Source organism: Pyrgilauda ruficollis, unplaced genomic scaffold (genome assembly GCF_017590135.1).
Source record: "Pyrgilauda ruficollis isolate IOZ18807 unplaced genomic scaffold, ASM1759013v1 scaffold58, whole genome shotgun sequence".
NCBI lineage: Eukaryota > Metazoa > Chordata > Aves > Passeriformes > Passeridae > Pyrgilauda > Pyrgilauda ruficollis.
The window spans coordinates 22,184-42,427 of NW_024527488.1; the positions used below are offsets into that span (position 1 = coordinate 22,184).

At 39.7% G+C, this 20,244-nt stretch overlaps 1 protein-coding gene across 3 annotated transcripts in view; it reads right to left on the bottom strand.

Moving 5' to 3' along the window:
• The window catches only part of SEC24D (SEC24 homolog D, COPII coat complex component), a 43,100-nt gene that overhangs the window by 11,886 nt on the left and 10,970 nt on the right, over window positions 1-20,244 (bottom strand). For all 3 annotated transcript variants that reach the window (XM_041482331.1, XM_041482329.1, XM_041482330.1), the window contains exons 7-11: window positions 20,029-20,140; window positions 18,583-18,710; window positions 3,820-3,958; window positions 2,539-2,654; window positions 83-207 (exon numbers count right to left, since the gene is read on the bottom strand). In XM_041482331.1, coding sequence (XP_041338265.1) covers window positions 83-207; window positions 2,539-2,654; window positions 3,820-3,958; window positions 18,583-18,710; window positions 20,029-20,140 — 620 coding nt within the window. The remainder of the gene's footprint in view (window positions 1-82; window positions 208-2,538; window positions 2,655-3,819; window positions 3,959-18,582; window positions 18,711-20,028; window positions 20,141-20,244) is intronic.

Below are 20,244 nucleotides of genomic sequence, written 5' to 3' on the forward strand. Positions count from 1 at the left end.
CTTGGCTTTGCCTTTCAACATGCAAAGCTGCATGAAAAGTGCAGCCTAGTGAGTTAAGCCAAGCACACTAATGCCTCTTTACCTTGGAAGTTTATCTAGCAGAGTCTTCAGTTCATCACATATGAGTTTCACTAGGCCACTCTTTATGTTTCTGTATGATACATCAATCATGAAGATAAAAGCTGGTGGTTTAGGAGGCTTCTTGTCCTACACGGAAGAAAAAAAAAAAAAGACTATTTACAAGGAAAATTAGACAGTGTCCTGTTATGAGAAAAAAATTTAGAGGTGGTACCATAAGGCAATGCAAATACAGTGTTCAGTTGTTTAAAAATGCTGTGAATCGTAAATAGTAACTACTGCCGAGAGCTGACATGTATTGGGTAAAGTCCAGCCCTGGAATAGAACACTATCCCTGGAAAACAGCATCCTAACGGAATAAAATATCTAAAGGGTAACAGTTCATTAGATAACATGAAGCACCAACTTTTCTGCTGGAACTCAAGTGTTTAAAAAAATTTGTGTTTTGGCTTTTTTCTGTACCCCTGCTTTCCTTGGGGAGTTCCTCTTATCCACAGTGTAAATGGCACACAAATCATGCACACACTATGGACAAAAGTCTCTGTAAGTGAGAAAAAGTAAGAGGAAGGTTTGTTAAAAAAAAAAATAAAAGCAATGCCAAGAGATGTACCTAGGAAGTTAATACAAAATGAACAGAGCAAGAGTAAACATGACACTCCCTAAAATGGGTTTTCTTAATTCCCATTAAATGAGTAGTAGTCATTATTTGGCGTCAAATTCAGGACAGTTTTTCATTACAGTTTCACTTCCTTCATACAGAGTTCTGACCTCTTAAATTATACTTGTTAAACTAAACTCTAGAAAAATTCTAGTTAAAGAAAATTAATCTAACCCTTCAATTATGACTTATCCTTAGTCCCTGGCAAACTTTAAACTAAACTGAACATTATACCCTTGATCTCACTCATTTGACTCACACAAATCAGGATTAATTCCAGCAAACCAAAACCAGGCAGTATCTTTCAAAACAGTTCTCTTTACTGTACTTGGATGCTTGTTTCAGAAACTGCACCAAAAACTGCTTCTACATTCTTGTATCAGATCAGCATTTATAAAGAATCTCTAAGTTCTGACAAATATATGGCAGAAACAAGGACTTGTGCTCTCACCACATCCGCTTAGCAGGAGTGCAATAATGCAAACCAGCTGGGATTTGTTAACATTCTTTGTAGCTGTTCATCCTTGTCATTTGATAAGCACAAAAGGAAATGACTTCTCAGTTCTGGTCTTGTACTGGATTTATAAAAGTAGGGAACCAGTGCAACTTGGAGCCAAATGAAAAGTGAATTACAAAATAATGCCACATTTAATGACATAGCATTTCCAGCGCAGAGTGTTATTTTGTAAGAGATTTTTTTTTTTTTTTTAACGTTGCAGTAAGTCTGGGGATGCATCTTTGTAGCAAGCAGGCAGACCAGAACGATAACCTGTAGAGGAAACTCCCTGGCTTAAGATAGGTGACTAAAGTTGAGGCTTCAGAATTTGATGGAACTTCACTGGATGTACACTGAGTGTCCCACACTGTATCTCTGCAACATCTCTCTGCAATTCTCTCCTGCTTTGGGGTTTAACCCAGGTTTCAATCAAATCTTACAGGTTAGCTCAGAGATCTCACTGGGTTTTGGAGCGGTGCTCTAGTGACCAAGCAGACCCAAACCTTTTCATTTTCTCCATACCAGCAATAATTTGATGGTCCGAAGAAGATACTGGTAGCTACTTCAAGGTTTTGTAGGATCCAGTTGCCTTTTCTAACCTTATGATGGCCTCAGCTCCACTCACAGGAAAAAAATTCTGCTGGATTCCAGCAAGAACAGAAAAATATGTCTGTGCTGCAGTCAGATGAAGTCACATTTGCAGTTTTGTAAAATGAGCTGAAGTTTGAAAAGATTAAGTAATTTATGCTTTCAGAAGTATCAAATAGAGTTCTGTAATAAAACCAACTACAAATATTTAGAGTACCACGAGTGGGCTCTGGATTGAGTTCTTCAGTGAGTTGATATTAAAAGAGAGAATCAATCCCACTGTAACTTATTGGTCAGAATATTAAGAAGACTCTTGCCAGGAACAGATTCCAAGGTCAAATTCCCTTGCTAAGGTTTTGGGTATTAGGAAGGCTATTTAGGCATGCGTTGGTCTTCAAAATCAGTAGAAGACATACATCTAAAATGCAACAATGCACCAGAATTCCAAAGCTATCCCCTGAACAGTGCAACATGCTGGTAAACGTGCACATGTCTCACTTAAAGACTGGTGATCCATGATTTTGCTGCACTGCTTGTTATTCTTTCTTGCATCATGTTCTGCAGCACAAAAGAACAAACCATTGTATTGTCCACACCTATCCATACTTCCTAGAATGTTCCTGGAAACTGATATGCAGCTTACAAGTGCATTTACTCTGAGGAGCTTGTTTGCTTTGCCATAACACTGTACACTGGTGTGCACGCTGGCAGTACTCACTCGGCAATAATCCAAAGTAGCCACGTATTCGTAAGATCCCAGGGACAGCTCAGGCCTCTCATAGTGGTCTATCCGTCGGCCCACGTGGTCCAGGTGTTGAAAGAAGAACGGGGGGACTACAAGCCAACACAAGAAGAGGAAAAAACATTTGTAACTGGGGAAAGAGAGGAACAACACAACAAATTCTCTCAGCAGATATACTCCAAAGCAGTAAGAAATCAAGTGGGTGCACCAACAATTTACACAGAGCCAGTTCTATGGTTCCTCAATGAATACATACTCAGAATGCTTATTTCCCACATTTTTGCCTGAAAAAGTGCATATGCCTGTGAGTGAGGGGAATATCAACCTAGTTTCTTAGCCATTTTTAGTTCTTATCAATGATTTTTTGTTTCAGTAAGTGCTTTCTGACTAAGACATTGTAGCAATACCAGCATGATTTAAAATGATACTGCAACTTAAATGTCTTTCTTAAAGTGCTCCCAGTGCATCTAAATTTCCCTTTATGAGAGTTTCAATTGTTAACTAACGATGAAATTTATTATCTGCTATGCCTGCACAAACATTAGAGCTCCAGGCAGCAAAGCAGTTGGAGGGAGTCTGACAAGGTTCACGTTTCAGAGTTGAAAAGATGACTGTATTAGGGAAAGCACCATACCCCTGTGATCCAGCTGAGGAAATCCAGCTTGATACAAATGTCTAGAAAGGCTAGTTCTGGCAAAGATTTGGGATTTCGCCAGGAGCACAAGAACAGTTATGAGTCACATGCAGCACACTTGAACAAATATGGCATGGTATCTTCTGTGAAAACCAACACTTGTCACAGCAAGATTAATAGATTATTCAACCATTGCACCCACAGTCATGCACAGGGAGAAGCTAACATGCATCTAAATATTTGCTTCTTGCTGTAAATTTGCATTTCTTAAAGAAATTAATGTTTTCTTTCAGCACAAAAATTGCTTTCAATTAACAACACAAGCAGTTCTGCATCCTGTGTTGTCACACAATTTTTAAAATAAAGTTTTGATCATACCAGACTGGACTTCATGAGTCAGCATTATTTTTCATCTATTTTTTTTTTAACTGTACTGAATAAACGTTTCCCTCTACTATTCTTGGGAATTGATTTTTTTAAATTTGTGAAATAAGTCTAGTTACTGCATCTCCCTGAACTATTTTTTGTTAAATCGGCAAGTCAAGAAAATAATTTTAGAGATAGAGTTTCTTTTTAGTTTTATGGAATTGATTTGAATCCCAGATTAGAGGAACATCACTCACCATCATTTATACAGTTACAAAACCCACACTGGTACCTCCTGCCACCTTCAATGAACTGCATGAAGGGACACATGTAAGCTTTGCAGCGGTTGCACCGGATGGGGCCGGTCTCCCCATGGTTTACGAGATAAAGAGGTGTCTGTGGAGGAAGAGGTACAGAGAGAGAGCCATGTCAACATGACACCAAGGACAGCTACAAAGAGTTAATTCAGATTTAACTCGTTACAGACCACCTGATTAAGAGATCATTTAATTGTTCAGCACTCACACAAAAGCTGTTGAGCCCCAGAGATCCCCTCAGGGGCTACATTCACAAGTTCACAGGCTATATTCTGATGTTTATCAGAAAAACAGGAAGGATTCAGACCAAAACCCCACAACATTTTGCAAGCATTGGCGTTTAGGGCTCCAGACTGATTTTCTACAGCAAAGGGAAATTTTTACAGCTCACTAAGAAAAATCTTCTGGAGTCAGGTCTTTTGGCTTCTGTCAGATGGAACTTTTCCTGAAGAAATCTACACCTGATTGTCAATCACAAAAGGGTATTTGCTGAGAAAGCCCTTAATATTTTGTCCTAAATGCTGCCTCCCGTGCTGCCTTGTTACATGCTACACTCCAGTTTAAATGATGTCAGAGTCATCAGCTAGAGGAGAAGATTTAGGAGAAATACTAATATTTATTGAAGGCAAGTACATACAGCAAACAAGTACAGTACCTCAAGCACTTGTCAGTTTAATTACACTGACCATGCTCACTTACAGCCCCTGCCAAAACCCATGGCTAAGGGAAGACATTTTCCAGATGCCTCTTTCCATAAAAACTGCAGCTATTGAAACATTCCTGTGATTATTCTCAGAGTTAGAAAAGTCATACTTGAAACCGTTGCAAAAACGGACATTTGCTCAATTATTCGTGAAACACTAATTTTAAATTTTTTTTTCCTTACTCCCATCATCCCCAGCTAAAATTCTCAAAAGGCAGGAATATGACATGTTCAGAGTTTGGACACAGCAGATCCCTACAAGAAGAAAAATGCTGACAATGCCTTTCAATGCTAGCACATCACACCAGCACATTCCTTTTTTTTTTTTTTTTTAATAATTATTCTGTCTCTTCTTAAGGAATGGGTGTATTTCATCTACTATACAATTTATTTTTTACTGCTGCATAAGGATGCATTTTACCAAGGATTTTCTACATAGAAGCAGATTTTTACTACATGGGTTTTAAGTGCTCCCTCCTGCTCCACTGAGATATTCTTTTACTTTGTGTTCCTTCCTCTTTGCAAATTGAATTTAACCCAAATTAACCAATAATGCCAGCTGGCAAATATCAGGGTCATTTTTCAGACATGAAAGCTTTGGCCATGAAACTTGCTCATCAGCCTCAATGGCTTAATAAGGTTTAAAAGTTCTGGGTTTTGTTCATTATTTGGCCATTTTCTGATTATCATTCTGCTGTATAAGTTTAATGAGACCTGGATCTGGTTTGCAGTTAATATTATCATAACATCTGACCTGGTATGGGAAAAAAACAAGACCAAACCAACTCCTGATGCATTTATACACATTGATGCAGTAACTTTCAACCTTGGTTTCATACACTTAACATTTAATATCCAAGAAAAATTACTCCCCAAAAGTGTTCACATTTTGACACATGAAAATTTTTACATAAAAGGCATAAAACAAGAACAATCAAAAAACAAATGCCATGAAGTTCAGAGCCCAAGTACCTACATTCTTACACACATGTAATAAATTACCTTCTTGAAGACAAAAAAATTAAGATCAAAAGAAAAAAACCAAGAAATAAGCCAACTAAAAATGTACATGACAGAATTAAGGAGTTCGCCTAACAAAGAAAATTTTTTAAAGCAGCCCTATTTGTCTCCTTACTAATTTATTTACTGGGATTTTTAGAAAATAAATGAAATTTACATCTTAGTGTTTTCTTTAACACTTCAGAATGTTACATCAATAAAATTCCATTTAATGGCAAAGCTATCTGCGTGATAACTGCAGAAGAACTCAGACCAAAAGCATCCAAAATCCACTTCTTGATGACAACACCACAGTTGTGAAAGAAACTTTGTCTCCAAAAAGCTGCCATCAGTGCATTGCACTGTAGAGCCTGACATCCCACCACCCCATCAAGAGAAAGGAATTCCTATTTCTGTGTGCAAACTGCTATTGCACTTCCAAACATCAAAGTAATTTCTGTCATAGTAAACCAACTTCTAAAAAAAAAGTAGATTTCTGTGGGAATGTACAAAGTCCTGAGTTTAAATTAAGGATACATAAAAGCAAAACAGTAAAAAAACCAACAAAACAAAACAAAACACCAGTGATACTGAATGGGAAAGTCTTGTTTGGTGTGCTCCATTCTCTGTAGATGTCACTGTACACCAGAAGAAAAAGCAGAGATATCTCTTCATGCTCCCATGAAACTTCTGCCATGAAAGTGACAAACTTTCATAGCAGCAGGGGAATGGGGTAAAATTTAATAAGAGGTTTTTATATTTGGAGGGGGTGGGGGGTGTGTTTTTACTTTCTTTTTTTTTTGTTTTTTTTTTTTTTTTTTTTTTTTATTTTTTTTAAGTAAATGCAATACTCCTGTTTCTTTTGCCTTTCCACCTACAAAGTATCAGCATTTTCTTTCTCTCTTGTCTCAGAAAGAATCTCCCAGTTTTGCTGGGAGGCACAACATTGCAATTTTATGTTAAAAGCAAAGGAGGATTGGGCAGAAGATGGAAAATGCTGCAAGTGACCTGCACAAAGTTAAATTCCTCTGGAACCTTGAGGCCCCACTGAAGTGCAAGCCCAGAGTGTTGATCTGATAAACCATAACTTAACCCCGAATATAGCTGCAATAAGAGGAGTTTTATTTTGGAAATATTTCAGCAAGACCATCTCTCAAGAGTCAGAAAAATATCACAAAGCAACAGACAGACGTTGGTGGCACAGCTCCAAGATAAAACACATCCATGAAAATTTCCAAAGGGACTTGAACCTGCACTTTAAAGTCTGAGAAAGCTGATTTTCTATTGCTTGCTATAAAAATGAAGTCCTGACATGCTCCTGAGGGTGATGCCTGCAAACTATCACCATATTCTTATTGCAGGATGTGGACCACAGCTGCAAATTTTAAGTGTAGGAGTAAGGACTGTGCTAAAGCTCCAGATCATCGTGGCACACCTCTGGGAAAGCATTATAAAGAGAAAAATCCTAAGTGAGAGATCCTCTGGAGAACAAGACAGGCACATACAGATACTGAAAAAAATTACCCATTTCTCAGACAACAAAATAAACAGATCAGTGTGTCTATCAGACCCTTACAGTGTAAGCAGTGCTTCTAGAGTTGTTACTAACAGTTACACTGATGAAAATCTAGTCACTAAAATATTTCTATGAAAATTTCAAGATATGCTATACAACATAACTTTCCAATGAACAAAGGAGAAGGCTTTATCCAAGCATGGCACTATTGCCCCAGGAAAATGCTGTGTTTAATTAGTACAGTAAAAAGATGACAAAAAACTCCACTGAATAATCAAAGGGAATTCTGAAATATAATACTGATGTTTTTTGAAAAAAACTAGGTCATGAACCAAAGTGTCTCTGTTTCCTAGCACTGTTGAAGGGGTTTGTTTTCTTTTTTTCTATCATCATAGATTGCTTTTGAGAAAGATTAACCAGTCTACAAATAATCCCTTGGTTTTGAGCTGCTTTACTGATTCGCATTAAAACGTCAAGAAAGCATTTCCCTTTGTGATGTTCCCACTGTCTTTTATCAGAAGCCATTCCCTCTGAAGGCAGGAGTTATTTTGCCTGTTCTTGGTTTTCAGTTGTTGAACATGCTCGGCCTCCTCAGCTGATGACTCAGGCCAATTTGGACTATCTCATCTGCAAGGTTCACAGCAGGTTCAACTATTTTCTGTACCACACTTCTTTTCCTTTGATTTCCTTGTTTGCTCGCAAGACTGCAGCAAGGCTAAAGCATCGCCCACGTGATGCAGGGTCTCCTGGCCCTAGCCTGGTTTTCACAGACCACATAAAAATGCCAAAAGCATGTTCAAACCTCCTTGCTCAAAGCCCCTCCAGGCCCAGGCTGCACATTCCTCTGCATACACAGCACTGCAAAACACACCATGGCATGGTAGCTGAATTTCAAGTGGACCCTGCAAGTGGGATATGATCCAGTATGTAGGAAAAAAACCAGAAAACTATTTATCAGCTTCTGTGTATCATACCTCAGCCTACCCCTGAAATCCTTACTCAGCATTCCCTTTTTAAGGGGAATTTTGCAATTAACTGAACAGAGCTGGCACCGTGAAGAGTGTAAATACAGACTACACTCTATTTATTCATCATGACAAGGATTTGTACAAGTTTGAGGATAGGGGGAAAATATACGTAATAAGGATAAAATGTTGATGTAAAAAATACCAAAATTAGTTAGCTTACTTCTTTAAAACTTCTGTATCATACCGGGGGCCAAAGCAGAGGGAAAAAAAAGACAGAAGTTCATTGTGAGGATGGGGGAAAATACATGTAATAAGGATAAAATGTTGATGTAAAAAATACCAAAATTAGTTAGCTTACTTCTTTAAAACTTATCATACCGGGGGCCAAAGGAGAGGGAAAAAAAAGACAGAAGTTCATTACCCATGCCTGAGAGAGGCACCCCAAGTTCTGCTGGTCATGATCCCAGGGTGGGAGCCCCAAGCATTAAGAGAGCAGTGCTCTGCAGCACCTCTCAGCTTTGCAGTGCTCACTGCTCTTTGGATGCAGGCACAGGCTGTATCTGGAGGCAAGGCCAGCAGCCAGGATTAACTGGTGCTAGAAGCAGGAGCGTGAAATTGGCTAATCAAGAAACAGTGCTGCACAAGGCACTTCCACAATGTTAGCACTTGAAACTCATCAGCTCTCAGCCAGACCTGCCTCAGCGCAGTGCACCCTGAACCCAGCAGGAGAGGGAGCTGCCGCAGAGGCACAGACCCAAGGGAAGAACAAGGCCAGACAGACCTGCCCCAGGACAGCACTGTTATTGCTGTCAGCACCCCTGAGGGGGATAAGCACATGTTCAACCACATGCCAGGGCTGAGGTTCAGGGCTGTACCAATCCACAGCTCCACTTCCCACCTTAGCGGTATCACCCCTGGAGCAGCACTGCGCTCCTTGTCTGAGACTTAGGCAAGATTGTTACACTAGCTGTAAACCACTGAAAAGTAAGACAGGCAAGGTTCAAAGAGCTTCTCTACAGAAGTTGTAAGTAATAATTACAAGGGATTAGCTTTACTGGTCATAAGATTTTCACATTAAAATTAAAGTTGGATTTTCAGTGACATGGTATCTGCATAGCTTATTTTACAAAACCAAACAGAACTCCTAAAGACACCTCATTCAGGTATGATTTCTGTTTTTCTGCAAATCACTGCAGGAGAGTTCCAGAGAATCTTCAAAACGTCAGACTGAATTTGGGCATGAAATACTGATTTCTGGACAGGACCAGTCTCTTACTGTATGGTGCTGTATGATTTATCAAGGTAAATTTATCCTCTCATAATTTTTTTTAAGCTAGCTAAATAAATTATCAACTCAACACCACAGTTTAAAACACAGGCACAGCCTGTAAAATACAAAGATAATGGCTTACTTGGCACATCAATTCTGTTTTAGAAAGTCCAAGACCATTTAATGCATATTAAGCTGTGACCATTTCTATATCCTTAGGACAGGCAATAAAGAAATAATCCAAACAGTGCTCATGGAACATGCAGCTCTAGGTTTACAGAACAACTATTTCAGTTTATACATGAATCTAAGTATGCTGTAGTGACCTCTGAAGCAACACTCTAGTCCTAGAGGAAATTCTGTACCAGAACATTATCAATGCTGTTCACATCTTCACAGTAACAACAAAACCAAAACTCCACTTTGGATTGCAGATCCATTTTGGCCCACTGAGCTATCAGCAAATTTAGGGACCAATTAGGCTTTGGGAATTTTTCCTTTTTATACACACACACACACAGATACAGGTGGATAGACAGATGTGTGTCCATAGACATAATGTATTTTATCAGCATTTGAGAGAAAAGCAATTGCTGACCTGAGACCATGCATGAAAATCTAATGAGTGGAAGGTTTCCTTCCTTCTCAAAACTGGAGCTCTTTCTCTTCTGTTAGAAGACATTACTTTGACTTTTTAACCTCACTACTCATTTTGCATTCCTGAGAACTTTCACAACAGGAACTGTATGGTTCCTGTTTTTGCCAAATATATTAAAGAAACTAATTGGGAAAAAAGCATAGAAATGTTTAGGAGTATTTTAATTAGAGATGGAAAAAACAGTTCTGCTTATGTGCAGCCTTTCCTGGTCAATATTTATTAGTGAAAATACCTCTAAGGCTAATTAATTTATTTTACAGAATCACAGAATTTCTAGGTTGGAAGAGACCTTTAAGATCATCGAGTTGTCAGTGAGATCAGTAAGAACTGGGCATAGTTAAAGCATCATGCTGCATTCCCAAGCCAACTAGAGCTAGCCAATTGCCACAGGAGAACTTTGAAAGTACAAGGAGAATTTTTGATATGTGAACAAAAAGCAGCACTGAACAATTTTACCTCTGTAGCAAGGACATTTGGGATGCCCTTTATAAATAAGTCAAGTCTTTTCTAGGATGGTGGTTTTGAAGGTCAATAGTAAAACTAACTGTTACTTCACAAATACCACATCAGGTCAGAATGTTCCACTCTGAGTCCCTCTTTCATGAATATTTTTGCTACTACAATAGCTGGGATGCTTCAAGCAGACTCCAGAACCTTCAAACATTAATAATATTTGTATGTGACTCGCAACCACCCTCCTCTCTTTTATTAGCACAGCTGAATGTAACAACTGTGTGGAACTGAGTTACAGCAGTGTGCTGCTTTGGGCTGGGCTACAGTTTGTTTTCCTCACAGTGCCTGGAATGGGGCTGTGTTTTGGATATGTGCTGAACCTGGGAGATAGCACAGAGATGGTTCTGTTTCTGCTGAGCAGGGCTCACCCAGGGCCAAGGCCTTTCCTGCTTTCCACATTGCCACACTGGGAGGAGACTGAGAGGAGACACAGCCAGGAGAGCTGACCCCAGCTGACCAGAGGGATATTCCAGACCTATGGCCTCACGGTCAGTAAATAAAAGCGGGGGGGGAACAAGAAGGAATGGGGGGAACAAGGAGGAATGGGGACACTTGGAATGATGGTGCTTGTCTTCCCAAGGCACCATTACTGTAATGGGGCCCTGCTGTCCTGGGGATACCTGAACACCCGGCTGCCCATGGGAAGTGTGAACTAATTCCTTGATTTGATTGGCTGGTGTGTGTGGCTTTTGCTTTCCCTATTAATCTTTGTCTCAAGGCATGAGTTTTCCAGCTTTTACCCTTTCCATTCTCTCCCTGATCCCACTGGTGGGGGAGTGAACTGCCTGGGGTTCAACCATGACATGAGGAAAGCAATCCTGGAAGGACACAGACCTGCTCTACTGAGATGATCTGTGCCTCTACTTAGCAAGCACACAACTTCCATGTAATAACACACTTTACATGGTGGCATCCAATGTAAATACAACATTGCATAATATGCATAGATAAATTAAATATGCAAGAAGGAGAACTCCAGTTTAAAAAGCAAAATACAAACCTTTCCTCTGGAACTTACTCAATACCAGTGTGCTCTGGCTCTCTGAAGTTTTCAAGAAATAGATCAATAGCACAAGTGATTTTTAACTTGATCATCATTTTTGTTGGCAAAACAAATTATCAGTATTATTGGCTAGTTAATTAAATGGATATAACTATTACTTTTTATTTCCCTTTTATATGTACTGCTGCTTAGTTACACTTTTCTTCTGCCATTACAATTCTGAAGGGCAGTCACAGTCTTTGATTACTAGAAACTGTATTACATCATCCTTATAAAGGCTTCTTCTTGGTTCTCCCTGCATCCACTAGGCAGGCTACCTAGTCATAAAAGGTGACCAGGTTGGTTAAACATGACCTACCCCTCCTAAACCCATGTGACTGGCTCTGATACCCCAGCCATCCTGTAAATTCTGTGTGATGGCATTTAATATAAACTGTTCCATTATCTTGCCAGGTACTGAGGTCAGGCTGACTGGTCTATAATTACCAGGATCCTCCTTTGCACCCTTTGTCTCAAGGCATGAGTTTTCCAGCTTTTACCCTTTCCATTCTCTCCCTGATCCCACTGGTGGGGGAGTGAACTGCCTGGGGTTCAACCATGACATGAGGAAAGCAATCCTGGAAGGACACAGACCTGCTCTACTGAGATGATCTGTGCCTCTACTTAGCAAGCACACAACTTCCATGTAATAACACACTTTACATGGTGGCATCCAATGTAAATACAACATTGCATAATATGCATAGATAAATTAAATATGCAAGAAGGAGAATTCCAGTTTAAAAAGCTTTCCTCTGGAACTTACTCAATACAAGTGTGCTCTGACTCTCTAAGTTGTCAAGAAATAGATCAATAGCCCAAGTGATTTTTAACTTGAGTGTCATTTTTGTTGGCAAAACAAATTTTCAGTATTATTGGCCAGTTAATTAAATGGATATAACTATTACTTTTTATTTCCCTTTTATATGTACTGCTGCTTAGTTACACTTTTCTTCTGCCATTACAATTCTGAAGGGCAGTCACAGTCTTTGATTACTAGAAACTGTATTACATCATCCTTATAAAGGCTTCTTCTTGGTTTAAATTTCAAACTTGTGTAAAATCAGGAACTCTGATTATAACATTAATAAAATTTATATAAATGTCATATTTTCAAGTCACTGTTCTCATCTCTATCATAATTACATCCTTACTATAACAACAGTGGTGCAGGGACCAACATACCACAGAAGTATTGTAAAGAGTACATTTTAGGACTATTTTTCAATGTACACTAAAAACCAAAAGCCAGAAGAAAGTAAATGAGAAAATTTGCTTCAATTAGAAGAAGCTCTGCTGCAAAAGCCATTGCTAAACCTGCCTCTGAATGCTCATTCTAGTTACAGAGTGTAGTTACAGGCTAACAAAAAACTTTCTCCTTGATGATGAAGTCTTGGGAAGCAATCCAATTCCAAATGATTTACTACCAAGTGCAGACCAGCACAGGGCATACTCCATAAAGAAAGCCTCATCTAATACAGGATTTATGCACCTCTAAATTAGGCATTGTGAAAGCAAGCTTACAGGCACTGATCTCCAGAGTGGTGTAACACTTTCTGGGTGAAGCACCTGCAGATGTTTGAGAGTTCTGGGCTCTCCACACCATGACTGGCAGAGTCTGGCACCTCAGAGGTGCTTAGCAAAATCCCCAGACATTAACCTGCCACTAGTTAGCTGAAAAAAATAAAATAAAACAGCTTTGACAGAGCAACAAAGATTGCCCTGCCCCAAGCAGACTCAAAACTATGAGCCCAAAGTCTCAGTCCTCTCCCGAACAAGACCACCAACAAGGATGCATTAGAAATGGTTTTATTTTAATACCTGGAAAATGTGTATTTAGGCTCACACCAGCATGATATACAGCAACATGTACTAAGGTACATTACATATGCAGGGTTTCTATTCCCACTATGTTTTAGAACAAACACAACAACCCAAAGACACAGACAAAATCATTCCCTGCTGGATCTTGGACAATCCAGATACCAGAAAACACAAAATAATCCATACAGGCAGCAAGACAGAAGTGTCAACAGCAGGTCTTTTCTTCAAACAATTTCCTCAGAACCATCATCTTCACTAGCATTATGCATAATTTTACTGTCTAACTCTGCTCTTGTAGAGGGGAGCCACCATACCTGGTGGCTGGCTTGACAGAAATGAGGACATCTCTCTGTCATGACCTGGTTGATATAACGTAACCCTTTTGAAGGAAGAACATTTCAACAGAATCCCTCGTTAAAAGCTCTTAAATTAGCCAAGCTCCCATGCTCTATGCAGTAACAGCCTCCTAAGAATAAGTAATCAAATAAAAGACAGAAATCAAAGGGTAAAACCCAAATGAGGGCTTTTTACAGTGTGTAGGTGTTATCAGCAAGCACCTCTGCTCTTCAGAGCCAGCCTATTAACACATTCCTAATAGAAAGGAGCCTTCAGCAGGATGTTTAGTTGGAATCATTTCATCTTGCAGACTAAGTAATCCTCACTCTCCTCAAATCAAAGTTCTGCACAAGCACATAGCTGCTAATGAATCTGTGTGTCTGTGCAAACCTGGGCTTCAAACTACAGCCACAGCCTGCCCGCCCTGCTCACCAGCTGTGAAATCAGGGACAACAGAACCTGGGTCCCATGGAGTCCAAAGTGGATTAGAAGAGCATAAGGACTTCCCAAAACCAAAAACTACACTGATAACATTGGATCACATTCTAAATTATGCCCCCACTCGATTTTTAGCTGCTGCCAACCTTACAATTCCATCTAGGAACCCACACTATTATCCCTGTAAAAACTGTGGCTTTGCAAACAGCTTCGCTGCAGTGGGCCTCACCAAATTTCACTACTCTGAAAAGGTAAAGTGGCTTTTAGCTCATGAACCAGGATTTCTGAGAAGCAATTCCATTCTCTTAACTAATTAATTAACTGAGGAGAAAATGGAAGTGAAATATTAGATTCCCACCAATAAATATTTCTAAAAGCCAATAAATTTAAATAAATAGGAAAGAACATGGCAGAGAACAATGGCACAAAACTACTAAGGAGCAAAGAAGGCAAATATCTAAAGCTAGAGATAAGTATTTTGAATTGTTTATATTGGATTTTACAACATGAAATACTCTTTTAACTAACTTTTGATAGCAAGTAGTATTAATGCTAAATCAAGATCACATGGTTTATTCAGGCTCTGGAAACATTCATCCATCTCCAAAACAAATTCATGCAGGGCTTGGTCTAGGATGATAACTGTGAGAGCTAGTTTATTTTTGTAGATGGTTGCTAAAGCACTGGTGGACTAAAAATAAGTTCTGTCAAACAATGATACTGTACTCTCAATCTATAACAAACAAATACTTTCCAGAGATCATCCAAATCAGGAGAGTGAAAACGAACTGTTATTTTTGAGAAATGATAAATATGGACTTGGAAAGATAAGACTCTGAACTCTGTAGTGCTTTTAAGACATTGGCAGAGGAGGGAAGGCATGAATGTTTTAACAGCCTTTGTTTCCAGTGATAAATAGTGCACAGGCAATGTTCACTAGCTCATGATCTTCTAGATTGGCTGCAGGTTTTTTGGAGAACCTCTAAAAGAACCTGTGCCCTCCATGGATTTTCCCCCACTAACTTTCAGCTTGAGGGCTTTTCTGAATAAATCCCTTTCACTTGCCCTTCTGAGGCTGCATGCCAAGTGCTGCTACCTCATCTGTTCTTGAGGTATCAAACACAACCCCACAACCATCTTTGCCCAGTGGTCTTCACTTATGCCTTTAAATTCGCTCTCATGTGTAATTTCACATTTCTGAAGTAAAGCCACACCTGTGACCTTTTCCTCAGCGTGACCACTTCCTGTCTCAATTTTAATTATGGCTTCTCTACAACATTTTCGTTGTGTTGAAAGCTTTACCAGGTTACATTGTGTAGCTCTACCAGGTTACGTTTTTCATTTTTTTCTTTCTCACTGCAGGGGCAAATCCTGTTTGTCTGGGGGATCACTTGAAACACATTACACTTATTCAAAGACATGCATAACATCCTTTCATTTACCATCCTTGTATACCAACATTATGATTTCACTTTCTGCTCTTATTGTCTCCTACAGAGATAACTTATATCCTATTCTTTACTAGAAATGGAGATATCTGGTGTACACCCCTCCAAAAGACAACCCTGTTCAAGTTTTTGACAATTATTTTCTCCTGGTAATTTTTTATCAGATCTTAGCTAAAATAAATTTTAAAAAAATGCACTTTGCATGTTAATATTCCCACTTCACTTTTGGAGGCAGAATACCAGCCCCTCTGTGCAGACATTCCACCCAGCCAAAAAGAACCCACATGGACTTAAATCTGTCTTACAGACTTTCTGAAATCCCAAATTACCTTTTCCCCTTTGGAAAACCTTCCAACTGAAAGTGTGAGAATACAGACACGTCACCAGATTTAAACGTTTTAGTTGAAAGCTCCCAGGATCTTTTATCTCCATCTCCCCTTGTATCATTAGTCAAAGGAAGCAAATCCCCAGAACTCAATTTCCAGTTGAGTTACTGTCTCCATGAAGGCAATTGACAGTTTATTTTCTAAAAACAAAATCCATTATATTTACAAGTCATCCACCCAAACAGTGACAGTGCTCAATTAAGAAAGAGAGTAAGATATGTACAACTGGGCTCTCTCTTTCATACACATACCTAATTCTGTTACTGCCAGAAGACTTGGCTATTTCTCTTCTTTCTTAACTAAATTTTTGCTGCAGGTATTGTGTAAAACATGTTGTGTATCAAGAAATAAAGACATTAAGACATATTTTCACTTTGTAACTCAAGAGCACATGATGAGCATCACCTGTAGACACTGTTAAAAGGCACTATCTCTAAAATAGGGTGGATATTCTGAAACAAAGAACTTCCTGTGCCTTGCAGTCACCAGTTTCAGGCAGAACACACCATACTAGGAAGTTCAGAAACAGGAATAAACCCCTGAATGTATTTTACCTCTATAAAAAGCCCAGTTCTTTCAAATTAAGCGGCTTTTCAAAATTAAAGTAGTTATAAATCCCATATGGAAGACCATTTTTATTAGGATATCTTAAGAGTAAGATCTTATTTTGGCAGCAGCAGTGAAGACAAAGGGCACATGCAAGCCATGGAAAAACTGCCTCAGCTAAGACTGCCCAGCTCTTTCCACTCCAACACTATCTCCTTAGTTCTTACAATTTTACCAAGCTGTAATTGTTCTGACTAGAATTTTCCACACTGGGCTTTTGCCAATTTTGAGAGACATTTTTCAGGCTCCTCCAAAGGAGAAACTAGGGAAAAACACACTGCTCCTTACAGATTAATGAGCCCCACTGACCTTTCCAACAGCTTGAGAGCACTAACACTTCACAATGGGTGGGTCACCGAGCACATCTTCTTGCCAGCCTCAGGAAAACCCCCCTGAACTTGGCTGAGGACAAATGTTTGGATATACTGCAAACTGATGTATGCAGAAGAGATTTAGATTTTAGCAACTCATTGATCACCCTGTCCAAACACAATGCAGGAGACAAGGAAGCCATGTGTGGGAAATAAAGGACTAGAGGCACACTCTGAGTGCAAGATGCACAAATGAAAAGCCAACGTGAAAATGGATTTTGTAAGTGCCACCTGGGCACAGAAACTGGGATCAAGGGTGGTAAAGAGCAAAGGTTGGCTGATAAAGTGAACGGGTGGAGAAGCAACAGCAGGAGTTTCATCTAGGAGAAAATGCAGGGCAGGGGCAACAAGCCAAGTGTGCACATTTCCCTCAAGAACTGGAATGAAATCCAAAGTTGCTGTCTAGCAGACAAATGGTGAGACTTTGTATCTGCAGAGCCATCAGTAATACATCCTATTTCCCTGTGGACCACAGAGAAGATAACTACAATCTACCCTGCTGAAATAATACTTCCAATTCAAACTACAGAGGTCTGCTGGATTGGATGTCATCCATCCTGATAAAGAGCAACATCTGCTTTTTTCCAACATATATTTGAAAAAAAAAATCTACCAAGAATTTATAAGCAATAAAACAAAGTTAAAGAAAAGTCAGACTGCAAAACCAAGCACTGAATGTCTTAGCAATTTTAATTAGGCTTTCCTGTGGAGGCAGTTTATGAGGAGTTTTTGAAGACACAATCACATACTACAACTTTGATGAAATCCCTGCTTTTTCCCCCATGACACAGCACTCTGGAGTAAATCAATGTAAGACATGAAAAGGAAATGCATTCTGCAGACCTCGCAGAATTTAGAAGCTGAAGAATTTAGAAGCAATGGAGGACACAGCAGATGAAGACCAAGCAAGATAATCCCACAGATGATGTAGCTAAATGCTGCAGTAGAAAAATGGATTTATCCCTGCCACTGACAGAATCCTCTGGGGGTGACAGGAAACCTGGATAATTGTTTTAAGACTAGAGAATACTGCAGAAAAAAATCTGCAGAAGAACTAGGGATACATTTTGAATATGGAGGGTCATTAGAGATGGTTATGTGAGAAAAGGTCAGTGCCTTCAAATGAGCGCTAAAAATGGCTGGTTACATTTGTCTTCTTTCTATGACTCAGCTCATCCAAGTAGAAAACCCAATTATCTTCTTGGTCTGTTGTGAAATTAAATTATTTTGTAAAGACCTCAATGGAAAAATGTGTTTCTTCCAATCTAACTCTCCACATCTTAAAATTAACTTCATACAGTTTGTGGTCATCCTCTTTTAATATCTTTGCCTAAAACTACAGAGTTCCAGCAGAGTAAGCAATTGACAAAACTGGCATGAACTAGAAGCAGTTGGGGAAACACCAGGAATCCAGGGGAGTCATAACTCCTGTAGCTTTTCCAAATGAAAACTTTTGTCCTTTGAAGTTACACCATGACCCAAGCACACCTCAGTCTTATGCCACCTCTTTATGGTCGTGTCAATTCATAGTGTGAGCTAAAACACCTCCCCACCAACCCAGTCACAAAGAAGCCTGCACCAGTTTGGAGACAGAAGCCCGAGGACCGACCCCCAGTACTCCCTACCTCGTTTGGCGGGACAGCAGCGAAGGGCTGGATGACGGCCGCCAGGGGGATGCGGGCCTGCTTGGCCATGTCTGAGGTCACCGGGAAGCAGTAGGTGGTACAGCGGATGTACCGCGGGCTGGCGTGCCCTGAAAAACACCACAGAGCAGTGAAAGGCTGGCAGGAGGAACCTGCCCACCCCAGCCAGAGCAGGAAAATCAGAACAACACAAAGCAACAAGTGCATGTGCTACATTAAACACATGCTTGCTTTTCCTGCCATGCAGGCTTCTACCCATCTTTATTTCCCAGCCCACTGCCCCTCCCTCTGGTTAAATATTTTCTTCCTGAGTTTAAAGCAGAGATTTAAACATGACAAGAATAAGCCAACAATTACTTGCAAGAAGAATCTCAGTAGGGATTACTTGGAAACATCCCATATGTAGGCTCTTAGAAGAAAATATGGATGATATCCCAGTGGACATGCCAACACTACATAAAGGAATGAGGGCAGACTGATATTTACTGTTAAGACTGCTCTCATGAGCTACCTCTGATTCAGAAAACACTGTGTCTGTCTTAACATCACCATGCTCACCCACATTGCAAAATACAGGGTGCAAAGTCACCACCACCACCACACTTCCAAGAAGACACTCAGCACAGGCCCCTCAAAAAGAAACTGCTGTGTGTGGCAGGCAAGAGCACTGAAAGGAGTTCAGGAATCAGCTTCCTGATGCTCTCTTTGTAACCATCAAAGTGCAGCTCTGCTCAGTTTCTTGAAAGGAATTTCTTGGATCATCAGAATGGATTTATCCCATTCTTAGATAATGCCAAAAAATCTTGGTGTGTGTGTATGTTTTATACAGTTTATCTCAGCATTGATAAATTACTGCTGGGCTGAATAACACCATCACTTTAACCTGTATTAAAATACTGAGCCTGCTGTCAAGAGCAGCATGTGGAAGACTGTAACCCCAGGCTCCAGGCAGAAGCAAAGGCAGATAAATTTTTGCTTTGGCCAGCGTACATCAACTAGACAGCTTGCACACTGCCTCTATCACTTTAACAGAAATTCCTATCTTAAAAGGTAACAGTGCTAGTCTAGTCTTACTGCTTCTTCTAGTGTCCACCTTTCAAATTTTCAGAATAATCCAGAAAGGATTTTCAACTTGAAATGTAACACCTTCAAAAATTTTAAGTTAAAAAGGAAAGTTGTCTCAACTATTCATAGTCTTTGAAAGGCCAGGAAGGGAAAAGGAGGTGTTAAGACAAGGTGTAAGAACTCAACTCCCACTTCCCTCCTCCCCCCTTTTTTTCTGTTCAAAGGAAGTTTGCAATTTCATGTACAATTTAGAGCAAAGACCACCACTTTCAGATGAGAAATTTGAGAATTTAGCCTTTGTTTTATCTAATTATATTAGATTTCCCCTAGAAAGACTCCCAAAGCAGTAACAAGAACAGTTACCTTGGTCCTGGATCACGCAGTTGGTGGTGACGAGGGGAGGAACCTGTCCTCTTGTGTTTGTGGCATAGACCTGCCCTCCCCTGGCAGCCTTATCATTCTCAATCACTTGAATCTGATGAACAAGAAGCAAGAACAGTGTGAGGAAGGCAAGTCATGCATTCAGCCACACTCATGAACAGGCTAAGACCTACACTAAATAAGACTCTGGTTGAAGCC